At 38.3% G+C, this 21,013-nt stretch overlaps 1 protein-coding gene across 1 annotated transcript; it reads right to left on the bottom strand.

Moving 5' to 3' along the window:
• Positions 1 to 1,104: 1,104 nt before the first annotated feature.
• Positions 1,105 to 2,813, bottom strand: LOC100400317 (olfactory receptor 4A5-like). Its single transcript, XM_035264347.3, has one exon. It carries the CDS (start codon positions 2,767 to 2,769, stop codon positions 1,858 to 1,860), a length of 912 nt encoding a protein of 303 aa, XP_035120238.3. The 5' UTR covers positions 2,770 to 2,813; the 3' UTR covers positions 1,105 to 1,857.
• Positions 2,814 to 21,013: the final 18,200 nt, after the last annotated feature.

Below are 21,013 nucleotides of genomic sequence, written 5' to 3'. Positions count from 1 at the left end.
GGAATTTTTTTGATTAAAAACCTGTGGTGAAATCTAAAAATATAAATACTTAGTAATAAATAAGGAAGATCCCTAGACTAACAACAACTAAAACAAATACTCTTCAAAAATAAACATTTATACTACCAAACAGATGTACTGTATTCAGGAATCTAAAAACAAAACATTGTTAAGATATTATTAGTATAAGATCATTTATAGATGCAACGTAAAGTGAATAAAACTCCAATATGCTCTTTTTGAGATATGGACAATTGTTCTGCATCTTTCTCTGCATAGTGACTTTGCAACTTCCCCAGCAAGGGTTATCTTCTATTTCTGTAACCTCAAATCTATCCTGTGACCACTCCGACAAATAGAACATGATGCAAGCGACCTTGTGCCAGTTCTGAACATAGCTGTTAACTGGCTGGACCCATCTACTCTACCACTGGGATCACTGAGCACCATGTAAAAAGCCTGACTATTCTCTGTAGTGATCTTGTGATCCCTCATTTAAAGGGATAGGAAAAGGGACCCAGCGCATCTCTTACTGTCATCTCTTCTAGTACACTATAAATGTGAATTAAGTTATCCTGCATCTTAAATAATACTCAGTTATCAGGTGAATAAGAGAGTGGCTTCAGTTTTTGCCGCACAAAACAGAAGAAATACCCAGCCAACAACTGCCTGAATCCCTGGTTCACAAAATTTTGAGATAAAATAAAAATGATGGTTGTTTGAACTCAAAAAAAACTGTGGAGCCTTGCACCATACATGAAGATAGGACCAGAATAAAAAGTGACACCTTAAGGCTTAGTGCCAGTAACAACAATTTAAAGTCTATAGCATTGGCTTTAGTGCCCAAAACAGGGGCCTCCAGGATATTATATGTGAAGGCTGAAAAGACAGACGTAAGTGTTCCACAGGCTATGAAAAAAGTGAGTCACTGTCCAGTGCTGAAAAAATTTAGTAATTCTGTCACCCACAGTAAGGCAGAAAATAAAAAATGTACTTAAGCAAGCAGAAGGATTTGGCGAAAATTGACAAGTAGAATATTGAACATTGAAGTTGTTTCTTTTACCAGTGTATCATATAATAATAGATTTTTTTAATTAATGAAAAGATTAAATGTTACATTTTTCAGACAGAATTTACAAGAAGCATAAAAGAACCAGAAACTGCTGGCTTCAAAGATAACACTGGTTCCCCTTTCCAGTCTCTGCAAAGAGCTAAGTACTCTAAAAGCAAGAAAGGTCATCAAAATAAATGCCATTTCAAACATGTGGATGTAAGACTTGGAGAGAATGCAGAAAAATTTAACGCTGTGTATCATAAGTACCTTAAATTAGACAAACAATTCTCAGATTCTTAAGAGTTTATCTGACAGCATACAGTGTTTCAGTTCAAGTCTGAGAAGGGCTAGTTTCAAAAATATTTGTGAATATGATGATTGTATATTCTACAAAGTCTTTAAATAAACTACACTAAAGGAAGCACCATAGCATTTTGTTTTGAACAGGAGCCTCCATTTTATTACCTATTCCTCCCTTTCCCCATTGTGTGCTAGGCATATGGAAGAAATACCCTATCTCAAAGATCTGTAAATAGGAAAAAATATAACTTAACACACGCACAATAGCAACTGCACCCATGGAGCCCCATCCACACTCAGGCTGGATATAGATGTTGAGATCTTGAACTTCAATCAGATGCCATGATGAGATGACTTCTTAATTGGGCCATAAGCCTCCAAATCCTGTCTTCTCACTTTGATATCCTTGACTTACCCTTAGAAATCTGAATACCTCACTGGGAAGACCTTGAATACATGCCTCCTTATCTACATGAAGAGGAACACTCTTATTCTAACTGTAGTTAGCTTTTACACAAGAGTTTTTCTAAAGCATTTCTCATCTCTGAATTTCTCAATGTGTATATTAAGGGATTCAACATGGGTGTGATAACTGTATAAAACACAGTTATAAATTTATCAATAGGAAAGTTTGAAACTGGTCTAACATATATGAAAATACAGGGAACAAAAAACAGGACCACCACGGTGATGTGGGAGCTGCAGGTAGACAGGGCTTTACGCCTCCCTTCCTGACTGTAAGTTTTAAGGGAGTTTAGGATGGCTCCATAGGAGATTAGAAGAAGGGTAAAGATGATCATACAGATTGCTCCACCATTGAAAACCACAGTGAGGCCTATAAAGTAGGTGTCAGTGCATGCCAGTTTCAATAACGGGTACATGTCACAGACAAAGTGGTCAATCACATTGGGGCCACAGAAAGGGAGACTGTACACAACAACAATTTGAAACACAGAATGAACAAAACCTCCAGTCACGGCCAACACCAACAGAAGGATGCAAACCTGTGTATTCATGATGGTCAAATAGTGCAGGGGCTTACAGAGGGCCACATAGCGATCATAGGCCATCACCACCAGGAGGAAGATCTCAGCACCACCAAATAAGTGGTCTATAAATAGCTGGCCCATGCAAGCTGGGAGGGAAATAGTCTTTTTGTCACAGAGTAAGTCCACAGTCAATTTGGGAGAAATGATAGTGGAATATGCAGCATCTATAAATGACAGGCAGGCAAGGAAGAAGTACATTGGGGAACCTAAGGAAGGGCTGGCAGTAATAGTCACCACAATGAGCAGGTTCCCCACCATTGTCATGAAGTATGTGAGTAAAAACATGACAAATAATGCTTTTTGCACATCAGGATCCTGAGAGAAGCCCAGGAGGACAAATTCTGTAATACTCTTATTCTGTCTCATTTAATCTTATTCAGGCTTGTAACAGAGGTGAGAGTTCAGGAGAACAGGACCTGTAATGAAATAGTGAACAGGAATATGATTACATCCATTGTGTCACAGAACACATCTTCATTTTTGAATCCTCACTAGTGATTGACGCATATAAACATTTAGTAGGTCTCTATAGAGTTCCTCACCCAAAGAGCCTATCTTCCCTTTACAATTCTACTTCACCTCAAAGATTTTAGTTTTAGCCTTTACGGCTTCTACCTCCAAGTTTTAGTGCAAATTCTAAACAAGAAGAATTAAAGTCCCAACAGCTTTCATACATTTTGTAACCTCTTATTTAAACATTTTTCTTGGCACAGAAGTCAGCTATGACAAATAGGCAATGTGTTCTTGGTCTCAGGAAACTTACTCTCTAGTGGTGGTAATAAACTCTAAACAAATAAATTGCATAGATTTAGTCCTTCGTGTTTGTACTTGTGATATCTTTACAATATGAGCTGTGTAGCTCCAGGAATAACATCTTCTGAAATATCACAGTACTCTGGCCTTCTACTGTGAGACCTTCAATCCTTCATGCCTCAAAGGATGTTTAGTCTTCATTAGTCTTTCATTAAACATCAAAAGACAGGGCTCTAAAGTGTATAAATAGCTGTGGAGTTTCATTAGGTCCCATTTGTCTATTTTGGCTTTTGTTGCCAATGCTTTTGGTGTTTTGTTAATCAAAAGTGGGCAAAGGATATGAACAGACACTTTACGAAAGAAGACATATATGAGGCCAACAATCATATGAAAAAATGCTCATCGTCACTGGTCATCAGAGAGATGCAAATCAAAACCACATTGAGATACCATCTCACGCCACTTAGAATGGCGATCATTAAAAAATCTGGAGACAACAGATGCTGGAGAGGATGTGGAGAAAAAGGAACACTTTTACACTGTTGGTGGGAGTGTAAATTAGTTCAACCATTGTGGAAGACAGTGTGGTGATTCCTCAAGGCCTTAGAAATAGAAATTCCATTTGACCCAGCAATCCCATTACTGGGTATATATCCAAAAGACTATAAATCCTTCTACTATAAGGACACATGAACACGAATGTTCATTGCAGCACTGTTTACAATAGCAAAGACCTGGAATCAACCCAAATGCCCATTGATAATAGACTGGATTGGAAAAATGTGGCACATATACACCATGGAGTATTATGCAGCAATCAGAAATGATGAGTTCGTGTCGTTTGTAGGGACATGGATGAATCTGGAGAACATCATCCTCAGCAAACTGACACAAGAACAGAAAATGAAACACCGCATATTCTCACTCATAGGTGGGTGATGAAAAATGAGAACACATGGACACAGAAAGGGGAGCACTAAACACTGGGGTCTATTGGGGGGAAAAGGGGAGGGCCAGTGGGAGGGGGAGGTGGGGAGGGATAGCCTGGGGAGAAATACCAAATGTGGGTGAAGGGGAGAAGAAAAGCAAAGCACACTGCCATGTGTGTACCTACGCAACTGTCTTGCATGCTCTGCTCATGTACCCCAAAACCTATAATCCAATAAAAAATTAAAAAAATAAAATAAAATAAAATAAAATAAAAAACAAAAAAAAAAACACTGGGGTCTATTGGGGGGAAAAGGGGAGGGCCAGTGGGAGGGGGAGGTGGGGAGGGATAGCCTGGGGAGAAATGCCAAATGTGGGTGAAGGGGAGAAGGAAAGAAAAGCACACTGCCATGTGTGTTCCTACACAACTGTCTTGCATGCTCTGCTCATGTACCCCAAAACCTAAAATCCAATAAAAAATTTAAAAAAAAAATTTTTTTTTTTAAAAAGTGTATAAATAGCTATGATATTATTTATCACATTGTTCCATGTAGCAATTACTTGGTGTGACTCTTTACAAGAGCTGTGATTCTCTCCATTTTATCCTTCTCTATACCCCAATTTTGACAACACTTAAATACAATATCTTAATCCTCAGCAATTAATTTTGAACTCAAATGAACTAACTCATGACTATCACCAACTACCAAATATGCCATGAGTATTTTTTTCCTGAATTCTTGATATGAGCTAAGGAGTGAGAGAGGAGAAAACAGACACTGTAGAAAGAGATACATAACAGTGGACATGGTTTTATTTATAATACTATTTAGATACCAGGAGTGCTCAAAAATAGAATCTTAGTTATCAGATTCCAGAAAGAATCATACTCTATGAGAAATCCCAAGTTCAGTATAAGGCAGCATGGATTTGAGTCATTTTCCTAATGCATTTACAAGTCTGTCTCAGTTTGCTCATTTGAAAACAATGGGATTACATTTGAGAAATTCAGAATACTTTCTAGGCAACTATCTACAGAACTATCAGTGCACCTCTCCTTTATGGTATTCTGCTTTTTTTTTTTCTTATAAATTTATTATTAAATAAAAATTTCCAAACTCGTGAGTCTTACATGAAACATGGTAGTCCATGAAACAATGAGTTTTATGATTACAGTGAGTAAATAGTGACTATAAGTTTCTGATTGAGTATGTGCCTATTTAAAATCAAAGACATCCCTGGAGAGAAAGTGTAGCATGTGGCAAATAATGTGGACCCTTCAGTCACACTGTTTCAGCTACAGCCTCAGGTTCAACATTTTTTATGAGACTTTGGGACATTTACTAAAGTTCTCTGATCCTTACTTTCATCATTTTTAGAATGGGGATCCCAATAGTGCTTACCTCTTAATTGCTTAATTTTCAGCAATTAATTTTTAACTCAAGTGAACCAACTGTTGTTTTATTAAAACAAAGTAAAGTGCCTAGAACACTGGCTGGCACCTGGTAAGGACTCAAATAAATTATAGTTATTATCAGTGTTCTTGTACGCTTCGCTTTGAAGATAGAACAAATCCTGTGAATCTTTGTCAACTTGAAAAGATTCATAGACATAGTCTAGGATAAAAAAGAATAAAACACTTATAATTCAGGAAAACCTCTTGGGGCACACAATAAAATTGTATGTCTTAGGAAGTATGTATCTAATTAGATATGAGTAGTAATTTTATCTGTGATGAAATATACCTTGATGAGAAGCAAAATTCTAGTAAAAAAAAATTTGAACCGATCAACAGAGGGAGAGCTAAATGGTACACCATAAAAGAAAAAAGAGTCAAATCAGAAAAAAAGAGAAATTATAGTAAATACATTAAAATTCACAGGTAATAGGAAGATTAATGTTATAATTAAGTAAGGCAAATTAGCTGGGCATGGTGGTACACACCTGTAATCTCAACAACTCAAGAGTCTGAAGAATGACAATCACTTGAACCCAGGAGGCAGAAGTGGCAGTAAGCCAGGATCATGCTACTGTGCTTCAGCTTAGGTGACCAAGTGAGATTCTGTCTCAAAAAAATAATAATAAAGTGAGACTACTTTTCTGCTAAAAAAAAAAAATCTTCAGAAAGATTATTTTAGTGAGGAAATACTGGAAGCATAATTTCCTGTGGGTCACTGGGGTGACTCAGGAGGCTTTGGGAATAGCCATAACAAACAGACACAGACCAGATCCTAGTAATAAAATAAAATTTAAAAAGAAAATAAGTAAACTAATAGATCTATAATCTAGTATGTAAAATATTTTATTATGTGATATATTAATATAGGTATAGAATTATTTTTAGATATAGTTGATTGGAAAATTTAAAATTGCAGATTATGTCAAGTGTGTAAGAATCTCTCAGTGTCTCTAGATCTGACAGTTAAGGACAAACTTGAAGGAAGAAGAATGGAACAAGTAGAGATACAAACCCAAACTTTGTGATATTCACTGCTGAGGAAAAGTACAGAATTACTAAACCTCAGATGTAGACCAGATGAATTCTGTTTACATAGATCTGACATTGGAAGAGTATGTGTGCAAAGAGAGTTTAAGCTTCTTCTAAAAGCCAGTTGTGATAAATGTTCGACATGCCTCCATATTACCACTTCCAGCTGATTCCAGAGTTCTGTCATTATTGAAGTTACAGACTAACAAAGGCAGATCTGTTGAAGAACACAAAGTATAATAAAACCTATAGCCAATCATCTCTTTTTCACATCTTACATGCTTCCAAATTTAATTCCTTTCTCTCTTTCTCTCCTTTTTTTTTTGAGACAGAGTCTCGCTCTTATTGCCCAGGCTGGAGTGCAATGGCGCAATCTCGGTTCACTGGAACTTCTGCCTTCTGGGTTCAAGCAATTCTCCTGTCTCAGCCACCCGAGTAGCCGGGATTAAAGGTGCCTGCCAACATGCTCAGCTAATTTTGAATGTTTAGTAAAGACAGGGTTTCTCCATGTTGTTCAAGCTAGTCTCAAACACCCAACCTCAGGTGATCACCAACCTCGGTCTCCCAAAATGCTGGGATTACAGGCATGAGCCACAGCACTCAGCCTCCTACTCTCTCTAATCACCAGGATAAATCTCTTGGGCAGTTTAGATGTTTACTTGTAAAAAGTAGGATATGTAAACTACTCTCTTTAGCCTAAGTCATCAAAGATTTAATCCTTTAAAAACTGAAAGACAGTATTACTAGGCACTCAACATAAATCACCAAGATAATCTTTTCTAGACAAAAAATAATTTCCTAGGAACATGACATTTTCAAATGATAGAATCCCATAGTAACAAAAACAATCCCTTATAGATAAGATTTATAAAACAATACGTTTTGTAAATCTCTCTAGATACTTTCCTGAACCTGTACATGCTGAGACAAATTTTAGATTCACACATAAAGACCATATCATGCTTCCAGAGCATACTAGGCATTGGTTTCTTAACACTCTAACATACTTGATATGATCTGCAATTTTAAATTATCTAATCAACTATATCTAAAACTTCTATACCTATATTAATGTATCACATAGTAAGATACTCTACATGCTAGATTATAAATCTATTGGTTTACTTATTTTATGTGTAATGTGGAACATGTTTCTCTTGTTACTTGGCAAATTAGAAAATAAACATCTATGAGGCTGTATATGAAAACAAAATATACCTGTATACTCTGATTAATGTCTGTGTTTTGCTTGCTTAATTTTCCCAATTAAGATTCCTCCAGTGAAAACATGTGATATTTGAGACTTTAACTATGTTTCAAAACATTACAGGAAGTTTCAGTGAGTATCCCTTGTCAATTTCTTCAAAAACTCACATCTTGGGTCTTGTCCTTGGTCCAGAAAACCAATGCTTCTTTCACTGAGGGTTACTGAAGATTTGTATCTATTTGTGTTCCTAAAACATGTGAAAAAATGTATTGCTGGTCCACGGACATAGAAATATCCCCTAGTGTGATAATTTTCCTATTTCCACACAGGCTTTCTATTACCTCAATATTTTAGAAAAATATACAGGTGTTCAGAGCAGGTGTCCAAAATATAAAGACACTAAAACATAATGTCAGAATCTACTTTACAAAGGTGGTTGAAATTTCACATTCCCTGGAAAATTTCTTCATAGAAAAACAGAGATAATTTCTTTGCATGACTATATAAAATTGACCTAATTCATGGAAATTAGCCTTGACAAGCCCATTATCTGGTGGCCCAAGTAAGCAAACAAAAAATTCATCAACACCATAATTTGTTACTTGAATTTGTATCTTCTCTGTCAATTATGGTGATACAACACTGAATATTTTATTGTGAACAAGGATTTATGATAACGTTCATGTGCTCAGCTATTAAGCAATATTAGCTAATAAGGAAATGCTGGGATTTAACTTTGTAAAAGAGTCAAGGACAAAGCTTTCTCACAGGCAGAAGCAGAATTCTTCAGTCTTTCAGTCATTCAAATAGCTTATCCAGAAGATCACTCCTTTTCTGATTAAAGGCATATCTCTACATCTCCCAAATCTCATCCCTGGAAATCAAGATCTTCCACAAATTTTTACAAGCAAAGGTGGATGAAATTTTTAAAAAACCATCTAGAGGACTAGATACCAATTGAAGCATACTGCAGCTTGAGCAGAATTTTAATGTTTAACCTATCTCATAGGTTATTTTATCAGGAAAATAAGCCTTCCATTTATGTGTCTAGGCATAGTCTATGACTTTTACATTATCAATATTTTTAATGAAAAGTTCATAAGGCTTTTATAGATTAGTTAATTAGAATATTTGGAACAATTTCAAATAAACACTTTTCTTCTGGAGAACAATCCCTAGAGGAAAAAGACTTGATTCTTGCCACGGAAAAAGATTTGGCTTCTGCCAAGAAAGAGTAACTGAATGCCAAGTAATGTGAAAATCCTGTAATGTGAAAAAAGAAATTCTAAAGTAAATTGAACAATAAATTATGTCTCATATTATGAAATACTGAGGTAAAGCAAGTAATATTTAAGCCACAATGAAGAGGAAACCAGCCCCAGATTCTCTTAATCATATCCTCAGCAAGGAGTACCTAACATTGTTGATAAAAATTCTATGCCTAAGAAGTCTGAGACTTAGAGGCAGAGAGCCTGAGAACTGAAGTTGAGAGTCTAACACTTAGAAAGACAGGTAATCATAGTTATACAGTCTTAGGTTGGAGTAGAAGTTTTTAATCAATGCCTCAATCTGTGTCATACGCAACCATAATGATAATTAGTCCATCAATTCAATAATTTAATGTATCAGGCCATTTTTATACTGCTATAAATTACTGCCTGAGACTGGGTAATTTATAAAAGAAAGGTTTAATTGAAACAGTTCAACACGACTTGGGAGGCCTCAGGAAATTTACATCATGGCAGAAGGCAAAGGGTAAGCAAGGCACCTTGCTCACAGGGTAGCAGGAAGAAGTGCTGAAAAAAAGGAGAAGAGCCCCTTATAAAGCCATTAGATCTCATGAGAATTCACTATCACGAGGACAGCATGGCGGAAACTGCCCCCATGATTCAATTACCTCTACCTTTTCTCTCCCTTGACATGTGGGGTTTATGGGGATTACAATTCAAGGTGAGATGTGGGTAAGGACCCAAAGTCTAGTCATATTGTTTCACCCTGGGCCCCTCCCAAATCTCACATCTTTCATATTTTAAAACCAGTTATGCCTTCCCAACAGTCCCTGAAAGTCTTAATTTATTACAGCATTAGCCCAAAAGCCAAGTCCAAAATCTCATCTGAAACAAGGCAAATCCCTCCTGCCTATGAGCCTGTAAAATCAAAAGCAAATTAGTTACTTCCTAGATGTAAGGGATACAGGCATTGGGTAAATAAACCCATTATAAATGGGAGAACCTGGCCAAAACAAAGGGGCTACAGGCCAAGTGCAAGTCCAAAATCCAATAAAACAGTCCAATATTAAAGCTCTGAAGTGATCTCCTTTCATTCCATGTCTCACATCCAGGTTACACTGATGCAAGATGTGTTCCCATGGTCTCGGACAGCTCCACCCCTGTGGCTGTGTAGAGTATAGCCCCCTCCCAGCTGTTTTCAGGGGCTGGCATTGAGATCCTGTGGCTTTTCCAGGCTTTTCCAGGTGCATGGTGCAAGCTGTCAGTGGATCTACCATTCTGGGATCTAGAGGACAATGACCCTCTTCTCACATCTCCACTAGGTGGTGCCTCAGTGGGGACTCTGTGTCAGGGCTCCAAACCCACATTTCCCTTTGACAGTATCCTAGGAGAGGGTCTCCATGAGGGCTCCATCTCTGCAGCAAACTTCTGCCTAAACATCCAGGTATTTCCACACATTCCCAAACCTCAACTCTTGACTTCTGTACCCTCACAGGTCCCATACCACATGTAAGCCACCAAGGCTTGGAGCTTGCACTCTCTGAAAAAAATGGCCTGAGCTGTACCTTGGCCCCTTTTAGCCATGGCTGGAATGCAGGGCTGAGTCTTGGCACTGAGTTCCAAGACTGCACAAAGAACAAGGCCCTGGGCCTGGCCCACAAAAACATTTTTTCTTCATAGACCTCCAGGTCCTTGATAGGAAGGACTGCCATGAAGATCTCTGACACACCTTGGAAACACTGTCTTTATTGTCTTAGTGATTTAACATTTGACTTCTTATTACATATGCAAATTTCTGCAGCCAGTTTGAATTTCTCCTCAGAAAAGGAAGTTTTCTTTTCTATTGCACTATCAGGCTGCAAACTTTCCAAACTTTTATGCTCTGCTTCCTTTCTAAACATAAGTTACAATTTCAAACCATCTCCTTGTGAATGCATAAAACCAAATGCTTTTAGGAGTACCCAACTAACACCTTGAATGCTTTGTTGCTCAAAAATTTCTTCTGCCATACACTCTAAATTATCTCTCTTAAGTTCAAAGTTTCACAGATCTCTAGGTCAGGGACAAAATGACACCAGTCTCTTTGCTAAAGCATAGCAAGAGTCACCTTTATTCCAGTTCTCTACAAGTTCATCATCACCATCTAAGACCACTTCAGCCTGGACTCCATTGTCCATAACACTAGGATCATTTTGGTCAAAGCCATTCAACAAGTCTTTAGGAAGTTCCAAACTTTCCCACATCTTCCTGTCTTCTTCTGAGCCCGCCAAACTGTTCCAACCTCTGCCTGTTTCCCAGTTCCAATGTCACTTCCACATTTTTAGGTATCTTCACAGCAGCGCCCCACTCTCTGTGGTACCAATTTACTGTATTAGTTCATTTCAAACTGCTGTAAAATACTGCCTGAGACTGGGTAATTTATAAAGGAAAGAGGTTTAATTGACTCACAGTTCTGCATGGCTGGGGAGGCCTCAGAAAACTTACAATCATGGTGTAAGGTGAAGGGGAAGCAAGGACCTTCTTCACAGGGTGACAGGAAGAAGTGCTGAATGAAGCAGGAAGAGCCCCTTATGAAACCATCAGATCTTGTGAGAACTATCATGAGAACATCATGGAGGAAACCATGCCCATGATTCAATTCCCGCTATTTGGTCTTTCCCTTAACACATGGGAATTAGGATAATTACAATTCAAGATGAGATTTGAGTGGAGACATAAAACCTAACCATATAACTTAATTTTAATCTAATATCAACTTAATTAACTCCTTATATTAAAAGAAGTTTTAATTGTCCAATAATGAAACTGTGATTAAGGTCTTCTATTGTTATTTTTGTAACTTGGCTGATATTGGCTCCATTGGGCATCTTTATCTCATTGCATGTTTCATTAAATATTGGAGGTCCTGTGTCATAAGAGCCTTAGGTAAAGAGGTCCTTAAAACCTATCCAAACCATGTTACAGCCTCCACTAAAAGTTGATAGTTTCCAACTTACTTAATAAATGGATTAAACCCCTCTACCCCAAATATAATATGTATCACTTCTAAGATTTAAAAAACACATCTAAGTGCCGTGCTGTCTCAAAGGTAAGTGACAAAAGGTGCATAAACATGTGTTTAATTCTGAAGAACTACCTGATATGATCAAACATCAAACATATTGTGGATTAACTTATGACTCCAAGATGGAGAACTAATATTCTGTAGTAATTCTCTACAATTCACACCTATTACCAAACTGGGAAGTTAAATATAACATATATATTTGTCTTGTAAAAGAGCAAAGATGGCTTCTTTTACACCAAATCTTCAAATAACTAAAAGAGCTATAAAAAGTGTACTTCAAAGCATTTTTTTAAAAACTAACAAGGAACAAAGAATCTGTATGAACAATGTTTTGAAGAAATGCCAGGAAGTGGGCTGGGTATGGAGGCATGTTTCTCTGCCCCAGTTACTTCGAAGGCTGAGGGGAGAGTATTATTTCAGCCTAAGAGTTTGACTTTAGCTTGGGCAACACAGCAATATCAGAGAGGGAAGGGGAAGAGAGGGGAGGGAGGGAAAAGGAGAGGGAGATGGGGAGGGGAGGGAGATGGAAGAGGAAGGGAGGAGGAGGGGAGGGGAGGAGAGAAAAGATTTAATCATCATTAACAAATTTGACCAATTTACATAAGAGAACAATGAACACAAAAGCTGCAAAATAAACATTCTTTTTATAAATTTTAATTTTTAATTTTTTTGGGTAAATAGCATATATATATATTGATGTGGTACATTACATGTTTGGATACAGTCATGCAATGCATAGTAATCACATCATGAAAAGTGGGGTATCCATCCCCTTGAGCATTTAACCTTTGCACTACAAATAATCCAGTTATACTTTTAGTTATTTTTTATGTATAATTAACATATTATTTACCATAGTCACCCTTTTGTGCTATCAAGTAGTAAGCTTTATACATACTTTCTGATTATTTTTGTACCCATTAACCATCCTCATTTCCCACCCTCTCACTTCCTTACTACCCTTCTCAGGTTCTAGTAACCATCCTTCTATATTCCATGTCCACAAGTTCAATTGTTTTGAATTTTAGATCCCATAAATAAGTGAGAACATATGATGTTTGTCTTTCTTTGTCTGGCTTATTTTACATAACATAATGACTTCTGGTCTCATCCATGTGGTTACAAATGACTGAATCTCACTCTTTTTAATGGCTGAATAGTATTCCATGCTGTATATGTACCATATTTTCTTTATCCAGTCTACCAATGATGAGCCATTATGTTGATTCCATGTCTTTCCAATTGTGAATAGTGCTGCAACGAGCATGTACATACATGTATCTTTATGTATGAATAATTTATACTTTTGGGTATATAACCAGTAATGGGGTTGCTGGGTCTTTGAGGAATCACCACAAGGTCTTCCACAATGGATGAACTAATTTACATCCCAATCAACACTGTATCAGCATTCCTTTTTCTCTGCAACCTCTCTAGCACCTGCAATTTTTTTACATTTTAATCATAGCTCTTCTGACTGGTGTGAGATGGTATCTCACTGTGGTTTTGATTCGCATTTTTCTAATTATCAGTAATATTGACTTTTTTTTGAATGATTGTTGACCGCTTGTATGTCTGGTTTTGAAAAATGCCTGTTCATGTTTTTGCCTACTTTTTGATTGAGATTTATCAATCAAGAATTCACAATAGGTGTCTTATTCTAGGTAGGAAAACTAGGCATTATAATATACCATTTATCTCAAAATAAACAAGAAGGGTCATGAAACCCTAAATATAATTTTATGAAAAGTATTCAAGCTTTAAAAATTGCCCTAAGGTTTATTAGAAAGAACAAATACTTAGGAATTGCAAAAAAACATGAAAATGATGAGTAATTAGGGGAGACTATCTCTATTAAGTATAAATAAGTTCCAAATCCTTGACCACTGGGATAGTGTGTTAGTAGGAAAAAAAAAAACAAGAAAAGAAGAAATAGAAGAAATGTCCCAAGATTGAACCGTCTAGATGTAAAGAATTTGACATATTAAAAGGAGGAATTCCAAATTACTATTGCAAATAATTAATGGACTAGGTTGGAATGGTTTATATCTGTTTAGGCAAAATATACCTCAATATTTTCTTATAAATAAAAATAAATGATCAGTGGGCTGGAAAACAAATATTTTTGTAAAGTTTTTTTTTTATATATAATTTTTTTTTAATTTTTTATTGGATTTTAGGTTTTCGGGTACATGAGCAGAGCATGCAAGACAGTTGCGTAGGAACACACATGGCAGTGTGCTTTTCTTTCCTTCTCCCCTTCACCCACATTTGGCATTTCTCCCCAGGCTATCCCTCCCCACCTCCCCCTCCCACTGGCCCTCCCCTTTTACCCCCAATAGACCCCAGTGTTTAGTACTCCCCTTTCTGTGTCCATGAGTTCTCATTTTTCATCACCCACCTATGAGTGAGAATATGCGGTGTTTCATTTTCTGTTCTTGTGTCAGTTTGCTGAGGATGACGTTCTCCAGATTCATCCATGTCCCTACAAACGACACAAACTCATCATTTCTGATTGCTGCATAATATTCCATGGTGTATATGTGCCACATTTTTCCAATCCAGTCTATTATCAATGGGCATTTGTGTTGATTCCAGGTCTTTGCTATTGTAAACAGTGCTGGAATGAACATTCGTGTACATGTGTCCTTATAGTAGAACGATTTATAGTCTTTTGGATATATACCCAGTAATGGGATTGCTGGGTCAAATGGAATTTCTATTTCTAAGGCCTTGAGGAATCGCCACACTGTCTTCCACAATGGTTGAACTAATTTACACTCCCACCAACAGTGTAAAAGTGTTCCTTTTTCTCCACATCCTCTCCAGCATCTGTTGTCTCCAGATTTTTTAATGATCGCCATTCTAACTGGCGTGAGATGGTATCTCAATGTGGTTTTGATTTGAATCTCTCTGATGACCAGTGATGATGAGCATTTTTTCATATGATTGTTGGCCTCATATATGTCTTCTTTCGTAAAGTGTCTGTTCATATCCTTTGCCAACTTTTGAATGGGCTTGTTTGTTTTTTTCCTGTAAATCCGTTTGAGTTCTTTGTAAATTCTGGATATCAGCCCTCTGTCAGATGGGTAGACTGCAAACATTTTTTCCCATTCTGCTGGTTGCCGATCCACTCTAGTGACTGTTTCTTTTGCTGTGCAGAAGCTGTGGAGTATCATTAGGTCCCATTTGTCTATTTTGGCTTTTGTTGCCAATGCTTTTGGTGTTTTGTTCATGAAGTCCTTGCCTACTCCTATGTCCTGGATAGTTTTGCCTAGATTTCCTTCTAGGGTTTCTATGGTGCCAGGTCTTATGTTTAAGTCTTTAATCCATCTGGAGTTAATTTTAGTGTAAGGTGTCAGGAAGGGGTCCAGTTTCTGCTTTCTGCACATGGCTAGCCAGTTTTCCCAACACCATTTGTTAAACAGGGAATCCTTTCCCCTTGCTTGTTTTTGTCAGGTTTATCAAAGATTGTATAGTTGTAGATATGTTGTGTTGCCTCCAGTGCCTCTGTTTTGTTCCATTGGTCTATATCTCTGTTTTGGTACCAGTACCATGCTGTTTTGATTACTGTAGCCTTGTAGTATAGTTTGAAATCCGGTAGTGTGATGCCTCCCGCTGTGTTCTTTTTGCTTAGAATTGACTTGGCTATGCGGGCTCTCTTTTGGTTCCATATGAAGTTCACGGTTGTTTTTTCCAGTTCTGTGAAGAAAGTCAATGGTAGCTTGATGGGGATAGCGTTGATTCTGTAAATTACTTTGGGCAGTATAGCCATTTTCATGATATTAATTCTTCCTAACCATGAACATGGAATGTTTCTCCATCTGTTTGTGTCCTCTCTGATTTCATTGAGCAGTGATTTGTAGTTCTCCTTGGAGAGGTCCCTTACGTTCCTTGTGAGTTGTATTCCAAGGTATTTTATTATTTTTGTAGCAATTGTGAATGGCAGTTCGTTCTTGATTTGGCTTTCTTTAAGTCTGTTATTGGTGTAGACGAATGCTTGTGAATTTTGCACATTGATTTTTTATCCTGAGACTTTGCTGAAGTTGCTTATCAGTTTCAGGAGTTTTTGGGCTGAGGTGATGGGGTCTTCTAGGTATACTATCATGTCGTCTGCAAATAGAGACAATTTGGCTTCCACCTTTCCTATTTGAATACCCTTTATTTCTTTTTCTTGCCTGATTGCTCTGGCTAGAACTTCCAGAACTATATTGAATAGGAGTGGTGAAAGAGGGCATCCTTGTCTAGTACCAGATTTCAAAGGGAATGCTTCCAGATTTTGCCCATTCAGTATGAAATTGGCTGTTGGTTTGTCATATATAGCTTTTATTACTTTGAGATACGTTCCATCGATACCGAGTTTATTGAGGGTTTTTAGCATAAAGGGCTGTTGAATTTTGTCAAATGCCTTCTCTGCGTCAATTGAGATAATCATGTGGTTTTTGTTTTTGGTTCTGTTTATGTGGTGAATTACATTTATAGACTTGCGTATGTTGAACCAGCCTTGCATCCCCGGGATGAATCCTACTTGATCATGGTGAATAAATTTTTTGATTTGCTGTTGCATTCGGCTTGCCAATATTTTATTGAAGATTTTTGCATCTATGTTCATCATGGTTATTGGCCTGAAGTTTTCTTTTCTTGTTGGGTCTCTGCCGGGTTTTGGTATCAGGATGATGTTGGTCTTGTAAAATGATTTGGGAAGTATTCCCTCTTTTTGAATTGTTTGAAATAGTTTTAGAAGGAATAGTACCAGCTCCTCTTTGTGTGTCTGGTAGAATTCGGCTGTGAACCCGTCTGGACCTGGGCTTTTTTTGAGTGGTAGGCTCTTAATTGCTGCCTCGACTTCTGACCTTGTTATTGGTCTATTCATAGTTTCAGCTTCCTCCTGGTTTAGGCTTGGGAGGACACAGGAGTTCAGGAATTTATCCATTTCTTCCAGGTTTACTAGTTTATGTGCATAGAGTTGTTTGTAATATTCTCTGATGATGGTTTGAATTTCTGTGGAATCTGTGGTGATTTCCCCTTTATCATTTTTTATTGCATCTATTTGGTTGTTCTCTCTTTTCTTTTTAATCAATCTGGCTAGTGGTCTGTCTATTTTGTTGATCTTTTCAAAAAACCAGCTCTTGGATTTATTGATTTTTTGAAGGGTTTTTCGTGTCTCAATCTCCTTCAGTTCAGCTCTGATCTTAGTTATTTCTTGTCTTCTGCTGGGTTTTGAGTTTTTTTTATCTTGCTCCTCTAGCTCTTCCAATTTTGACGATAGGGTGTCAATTTTGGATCTCTCCATTCTCCTCATATGGGCACTTATTGCTATATACTTTCCTCTAGAGACTGCTTTAAATGTGTCCCAGAGGTTCTGGCACGTTGTGTCTTCGTTCTCATTGGTTTCGAAGAACTTCTTTATTTCTGACTTCATTTCGTTGTTTACCCAGTCAACATTCAAGAGCCAGTTGTTCAGTTTCCATGAAGCTGTTCGGTTCTGGGTTAGTTTCTGTATTCTGAGTTCTAACTTGATTGCACTATGGTCTGAGAGGCTGTTTGTTATGATTTCAGTTGTTTTGCATTTGTTGAGCAGTGCTTTACTTCCAATTATGTGGTCAATTTTTGAGTAGGTGTGATGTGGTGCTGAGAAGAATGTATATTCTGTGGATTTGGGGTGGAGAGTTCTGTAAAGGTCTATCAGGTTTGCTTGCTCCAGGTCTGAGTTCAAGCCCTGGATATCCTTGTTGATTTTCTGTCTGGTTGATCTGTCTAATATTGATAGTGGAGTGTTAAAGTCTCCCACTATTATTGTGTGGGAGTCTAAGTCTCTTTGTAAGTCATTAAGAACTTGCCTTATGTATCTGGGTGCTCCTGCATTGGGTCCATATATGTTTAGGATCGTTAGCTCTTCTTGTTGTATCGATCCTTTTACCATTATGTAATGACCTTCTTTGTCTCTTTTGATCTTTGTTGTTTTAAAGTCTATTTTATCAGATATGAGAATTGCAACTCCTGCTTTTTTTTCTCTCCATTTGCTTGGTAAATCTTCCTCCATCCCTTTATTTTGAGCCTTTGTGTATCCTTGCATGTGAGATGGGTTTCCTGGATACAGCACACTGATGGGTTTTGGATTTTTATCCAATTTGCCAGTCTGTGTCTTTTGATTGGTGCATTTAGTCCATTTACATTTAGGGTTAATATTGTTATGTGTGAATTTGATACTGCCATTTTGATGCTAAGTCGCTGTTTTGCCTGTTAGTTTTTGTAGATTCTTCATTATGTTGATGCTCTTTAGCGTTTAGTGTGATTTTGGAATGGCTGGTACTGGTTGTTTCTTTCTATGTGTAGTGCCTCTTTTAGGAGCTCTTGTAAAGCAGGCCTGGTGGTGACAAAATCTCTGAGTACTTGCTTGTTCGCAAAGGATTTTATTTTTCCTTCACTTCTGAAGCTCAGTTTGGCTGGATATGAAATTCTGGGTTGAAAGTTCTTTTCTTTAAGAATGTTGAATATTGGCCCCCATTCTCTTCTGGCTTGTAGTGTTTCTGCCAAGAGATCTGCTGTGAGTCTGATGGGCTTCCCTTTGTGGGTAACTCTACCTTTCTCTCTGGCTGCCTTTAGTATTTTCTCCTTTATTTCAACCTTGTTGAATCTGACGATTTTGTGCCTTGGGGTTGCTCTTCTTGCAGAATATCTTTGTGGTGTTCTCTGTATTTCCTGCATTTGAGTGTTGGCCTGTCTTGCTAGGTGGGGGAAGTTTTCCTGGATGATGTCCTGAAGAGTATTTTCCAGCTTGGATTCATTCTCTTTGTCCCCTTCTGGTACACCTATCAAATGTAAGTTAGGTCTTTTCACATAGTCCCACATTTCTTGGAGACTTTGTTCATTCCTTTTTGCACTTTTTTCTCTAATCTTGGTTTCTCGTTTTATTTCATTGAGTTGGTCTTTGACTTCAGATATTCTTTCTTCTGCTTGGTCAATTCGGCTATTGAAACTTGTGCATGCTTCGCAAAGTTCTCATATTGTGTTTTTCAGCTCCTTTAATTCATTCATATTCCTCTCTAAGTTATCCATTCTTGTTATCATTTCCACATATCTTTTTTCAAATCTTTTCTCAAGGTTCTTAGTTTCTTTGCATTGATTTAATACATGTTCTTTTAGCTCACAAAAGTTTCTCATTATCCACCTTCTGAAGTCTAATTCCGTCATTTCGTCACAGTCATTCTCCGTCCAGCTTTGTTCCCTTGCTGGTGAGGAGTTTTGGTCCTTTCTAGGAGGCGAGGTGTTCTGGTTTTGGGTGTTTTCCTCCTTTTTTCGCTGGTTTCTTCCCATCTTTGTGGGTTTATCTGCTTGTCGTCTGCGTAGTTGCTGACTTTTCGATTGGATCTCTGAGTGGACACCCAGATTGTTGATGATGAAGTATTTCTGTTACTTGGTTTTCCTTCTACCAGCCTAGCCCCTTCGCTGTACGACTGCTGAGGTCCACTCCAGGCCCTACTTGTCTGGGGTGCACCTCTAGCAGCTGTGGCACAGTGAGGGATGCTACCCGTTTCTTTTTCTGCTATCTTTGTCCCAGGATGATGCCTGCCAAATGTCAGTCTTTTGGATATAGAGGGGTCAGGGAGCTGCTTGAGGAGACAGTCTGTACTTTTTTGGAGCTCAATTGCTGAGCTGTGAGCTCTGTTGTTCATTCAGGGCTGTTAGGCTGCTATGTTTGATTCTGCTGCAACAGAGCTCATTAAAAAAAAATTTTTTTTTCTCAAATGCTCTGTGTTGGGGGGTTCAGACTTTATTTTTTGATGTCCGTTGAGGTGTTCTGCCCAGCTAGAAGGCAGACTAGCCACTGTTTGGCTGCCGAGGCTCCGCCCTGCTGTTGTGTGATTCGCCCTGTTCCTGCAGGCTCTGCTGTGGTCTCCGCCACGCCCTGCGCAGTCTCTTCATTGTAGCGTGTTGCCTTGGCAATGGCAGGCTGCATCAGCAGTGGGCGTGTATCTCAGTAGGGACGGGTTGCCTCGGCAATAGCTGGCTGCGTCAGCAGTGGGCGTGTATCTCAGTTGGGGCGGGTTGCCTCGGTAGTGGTGGACGCCCCTCCCCCACAGAGCGTCTCGGACCGTCTGCTCGGGATAGTTTGAAATCGCGGTTTTGTTCGTCCCACTGGGTATCCCAAACGATCTGTCCCTGCAATCCCCTGGGCTGGCCTACTGTCCAAGTCTCATTCAGTCTCAAGTCCAGCCCTCTCAAATCTCAGGTTGCCGGTTCAACAGGGCACCCGGACAAGCACGCCCTGTGGGGATTGCTGGGTAGGGCCGGCCGCCGCCGCCCCGGCTGCCGGCTTCGCCAGGCAGACCTACTGCCTGGTGTCCCATGTCTTTTTTATACTTGGGAGTTTCCCCGTTCTGCGGGCAACAAAGATCAGTCTAGAAATGCAGCTCCGACTCACCTGTTTGCGGATTCAACGAGAGCTCCAATCCTGGGTTGTTCTCACAGTGCCATCTTGAGTCCCCCCCTCCTTAGTGCTTTTAAACTTCTCTCTTTGTCCTTAACTTTTGGCAATTTGATTCTAGTGTGTTTTGGTGAAGACATTTTTATGTCCTAACTTTTATAGTTCTTTGGGCTTTATGGGTGTGAATGCTTATTTCCCTTCCTACGTCTGGGGACACTTTTCTTTTATCATTATTTCTTTTCATCATTTTTCTTTATCATCATTTCTTTAAACATACTTTTGCCTTCTCTTTCTTTCTCTGTTCCTTCTGGGTATACTATAATACGAAAACTAACTTTTGTAGTTCTTTGAGCTTCATGGGTCTGGATCCTCATTTCCCTTCTTACATCTGGGGACCCTTTTCTTTATTATCATTTCTTTAAACATACTTTTAGCTTCTCTTTCTTTCTCTGTTCCTTCTAGGTATACCATAATACATATATTGATATATATGTTGGTGTCCCAGAAATAC

This window comes from Callithrix jacchus, chromosome 10 (genome assembly GCF_049354715.1).
Source record: "Callithrix jacchus isolate 240 chromosome 10, calJac240_pri, whole genome shotgun sequence".
Classification (NCBI taxonomy): Eukaryota; Metazoa; Chordata; class Mammalia; order Primates; family Cebidae; genus Callithrix; species Callithrix jacchus.
Note: the sequence above shows the minus strand (reverse complement) of the source record. Positions and strands in the feature narration are given on the sequence as shown.

Excerpts from the sequence above, each read along its gene's own strand:
- LOC100400317 (XM_035264347.3), bottom strand. The coding sequence starts at position 2,769 with ATGAGACAGAATAAGAGTATTACAGAATTTGTCCTCCTGGGCTTCTCT.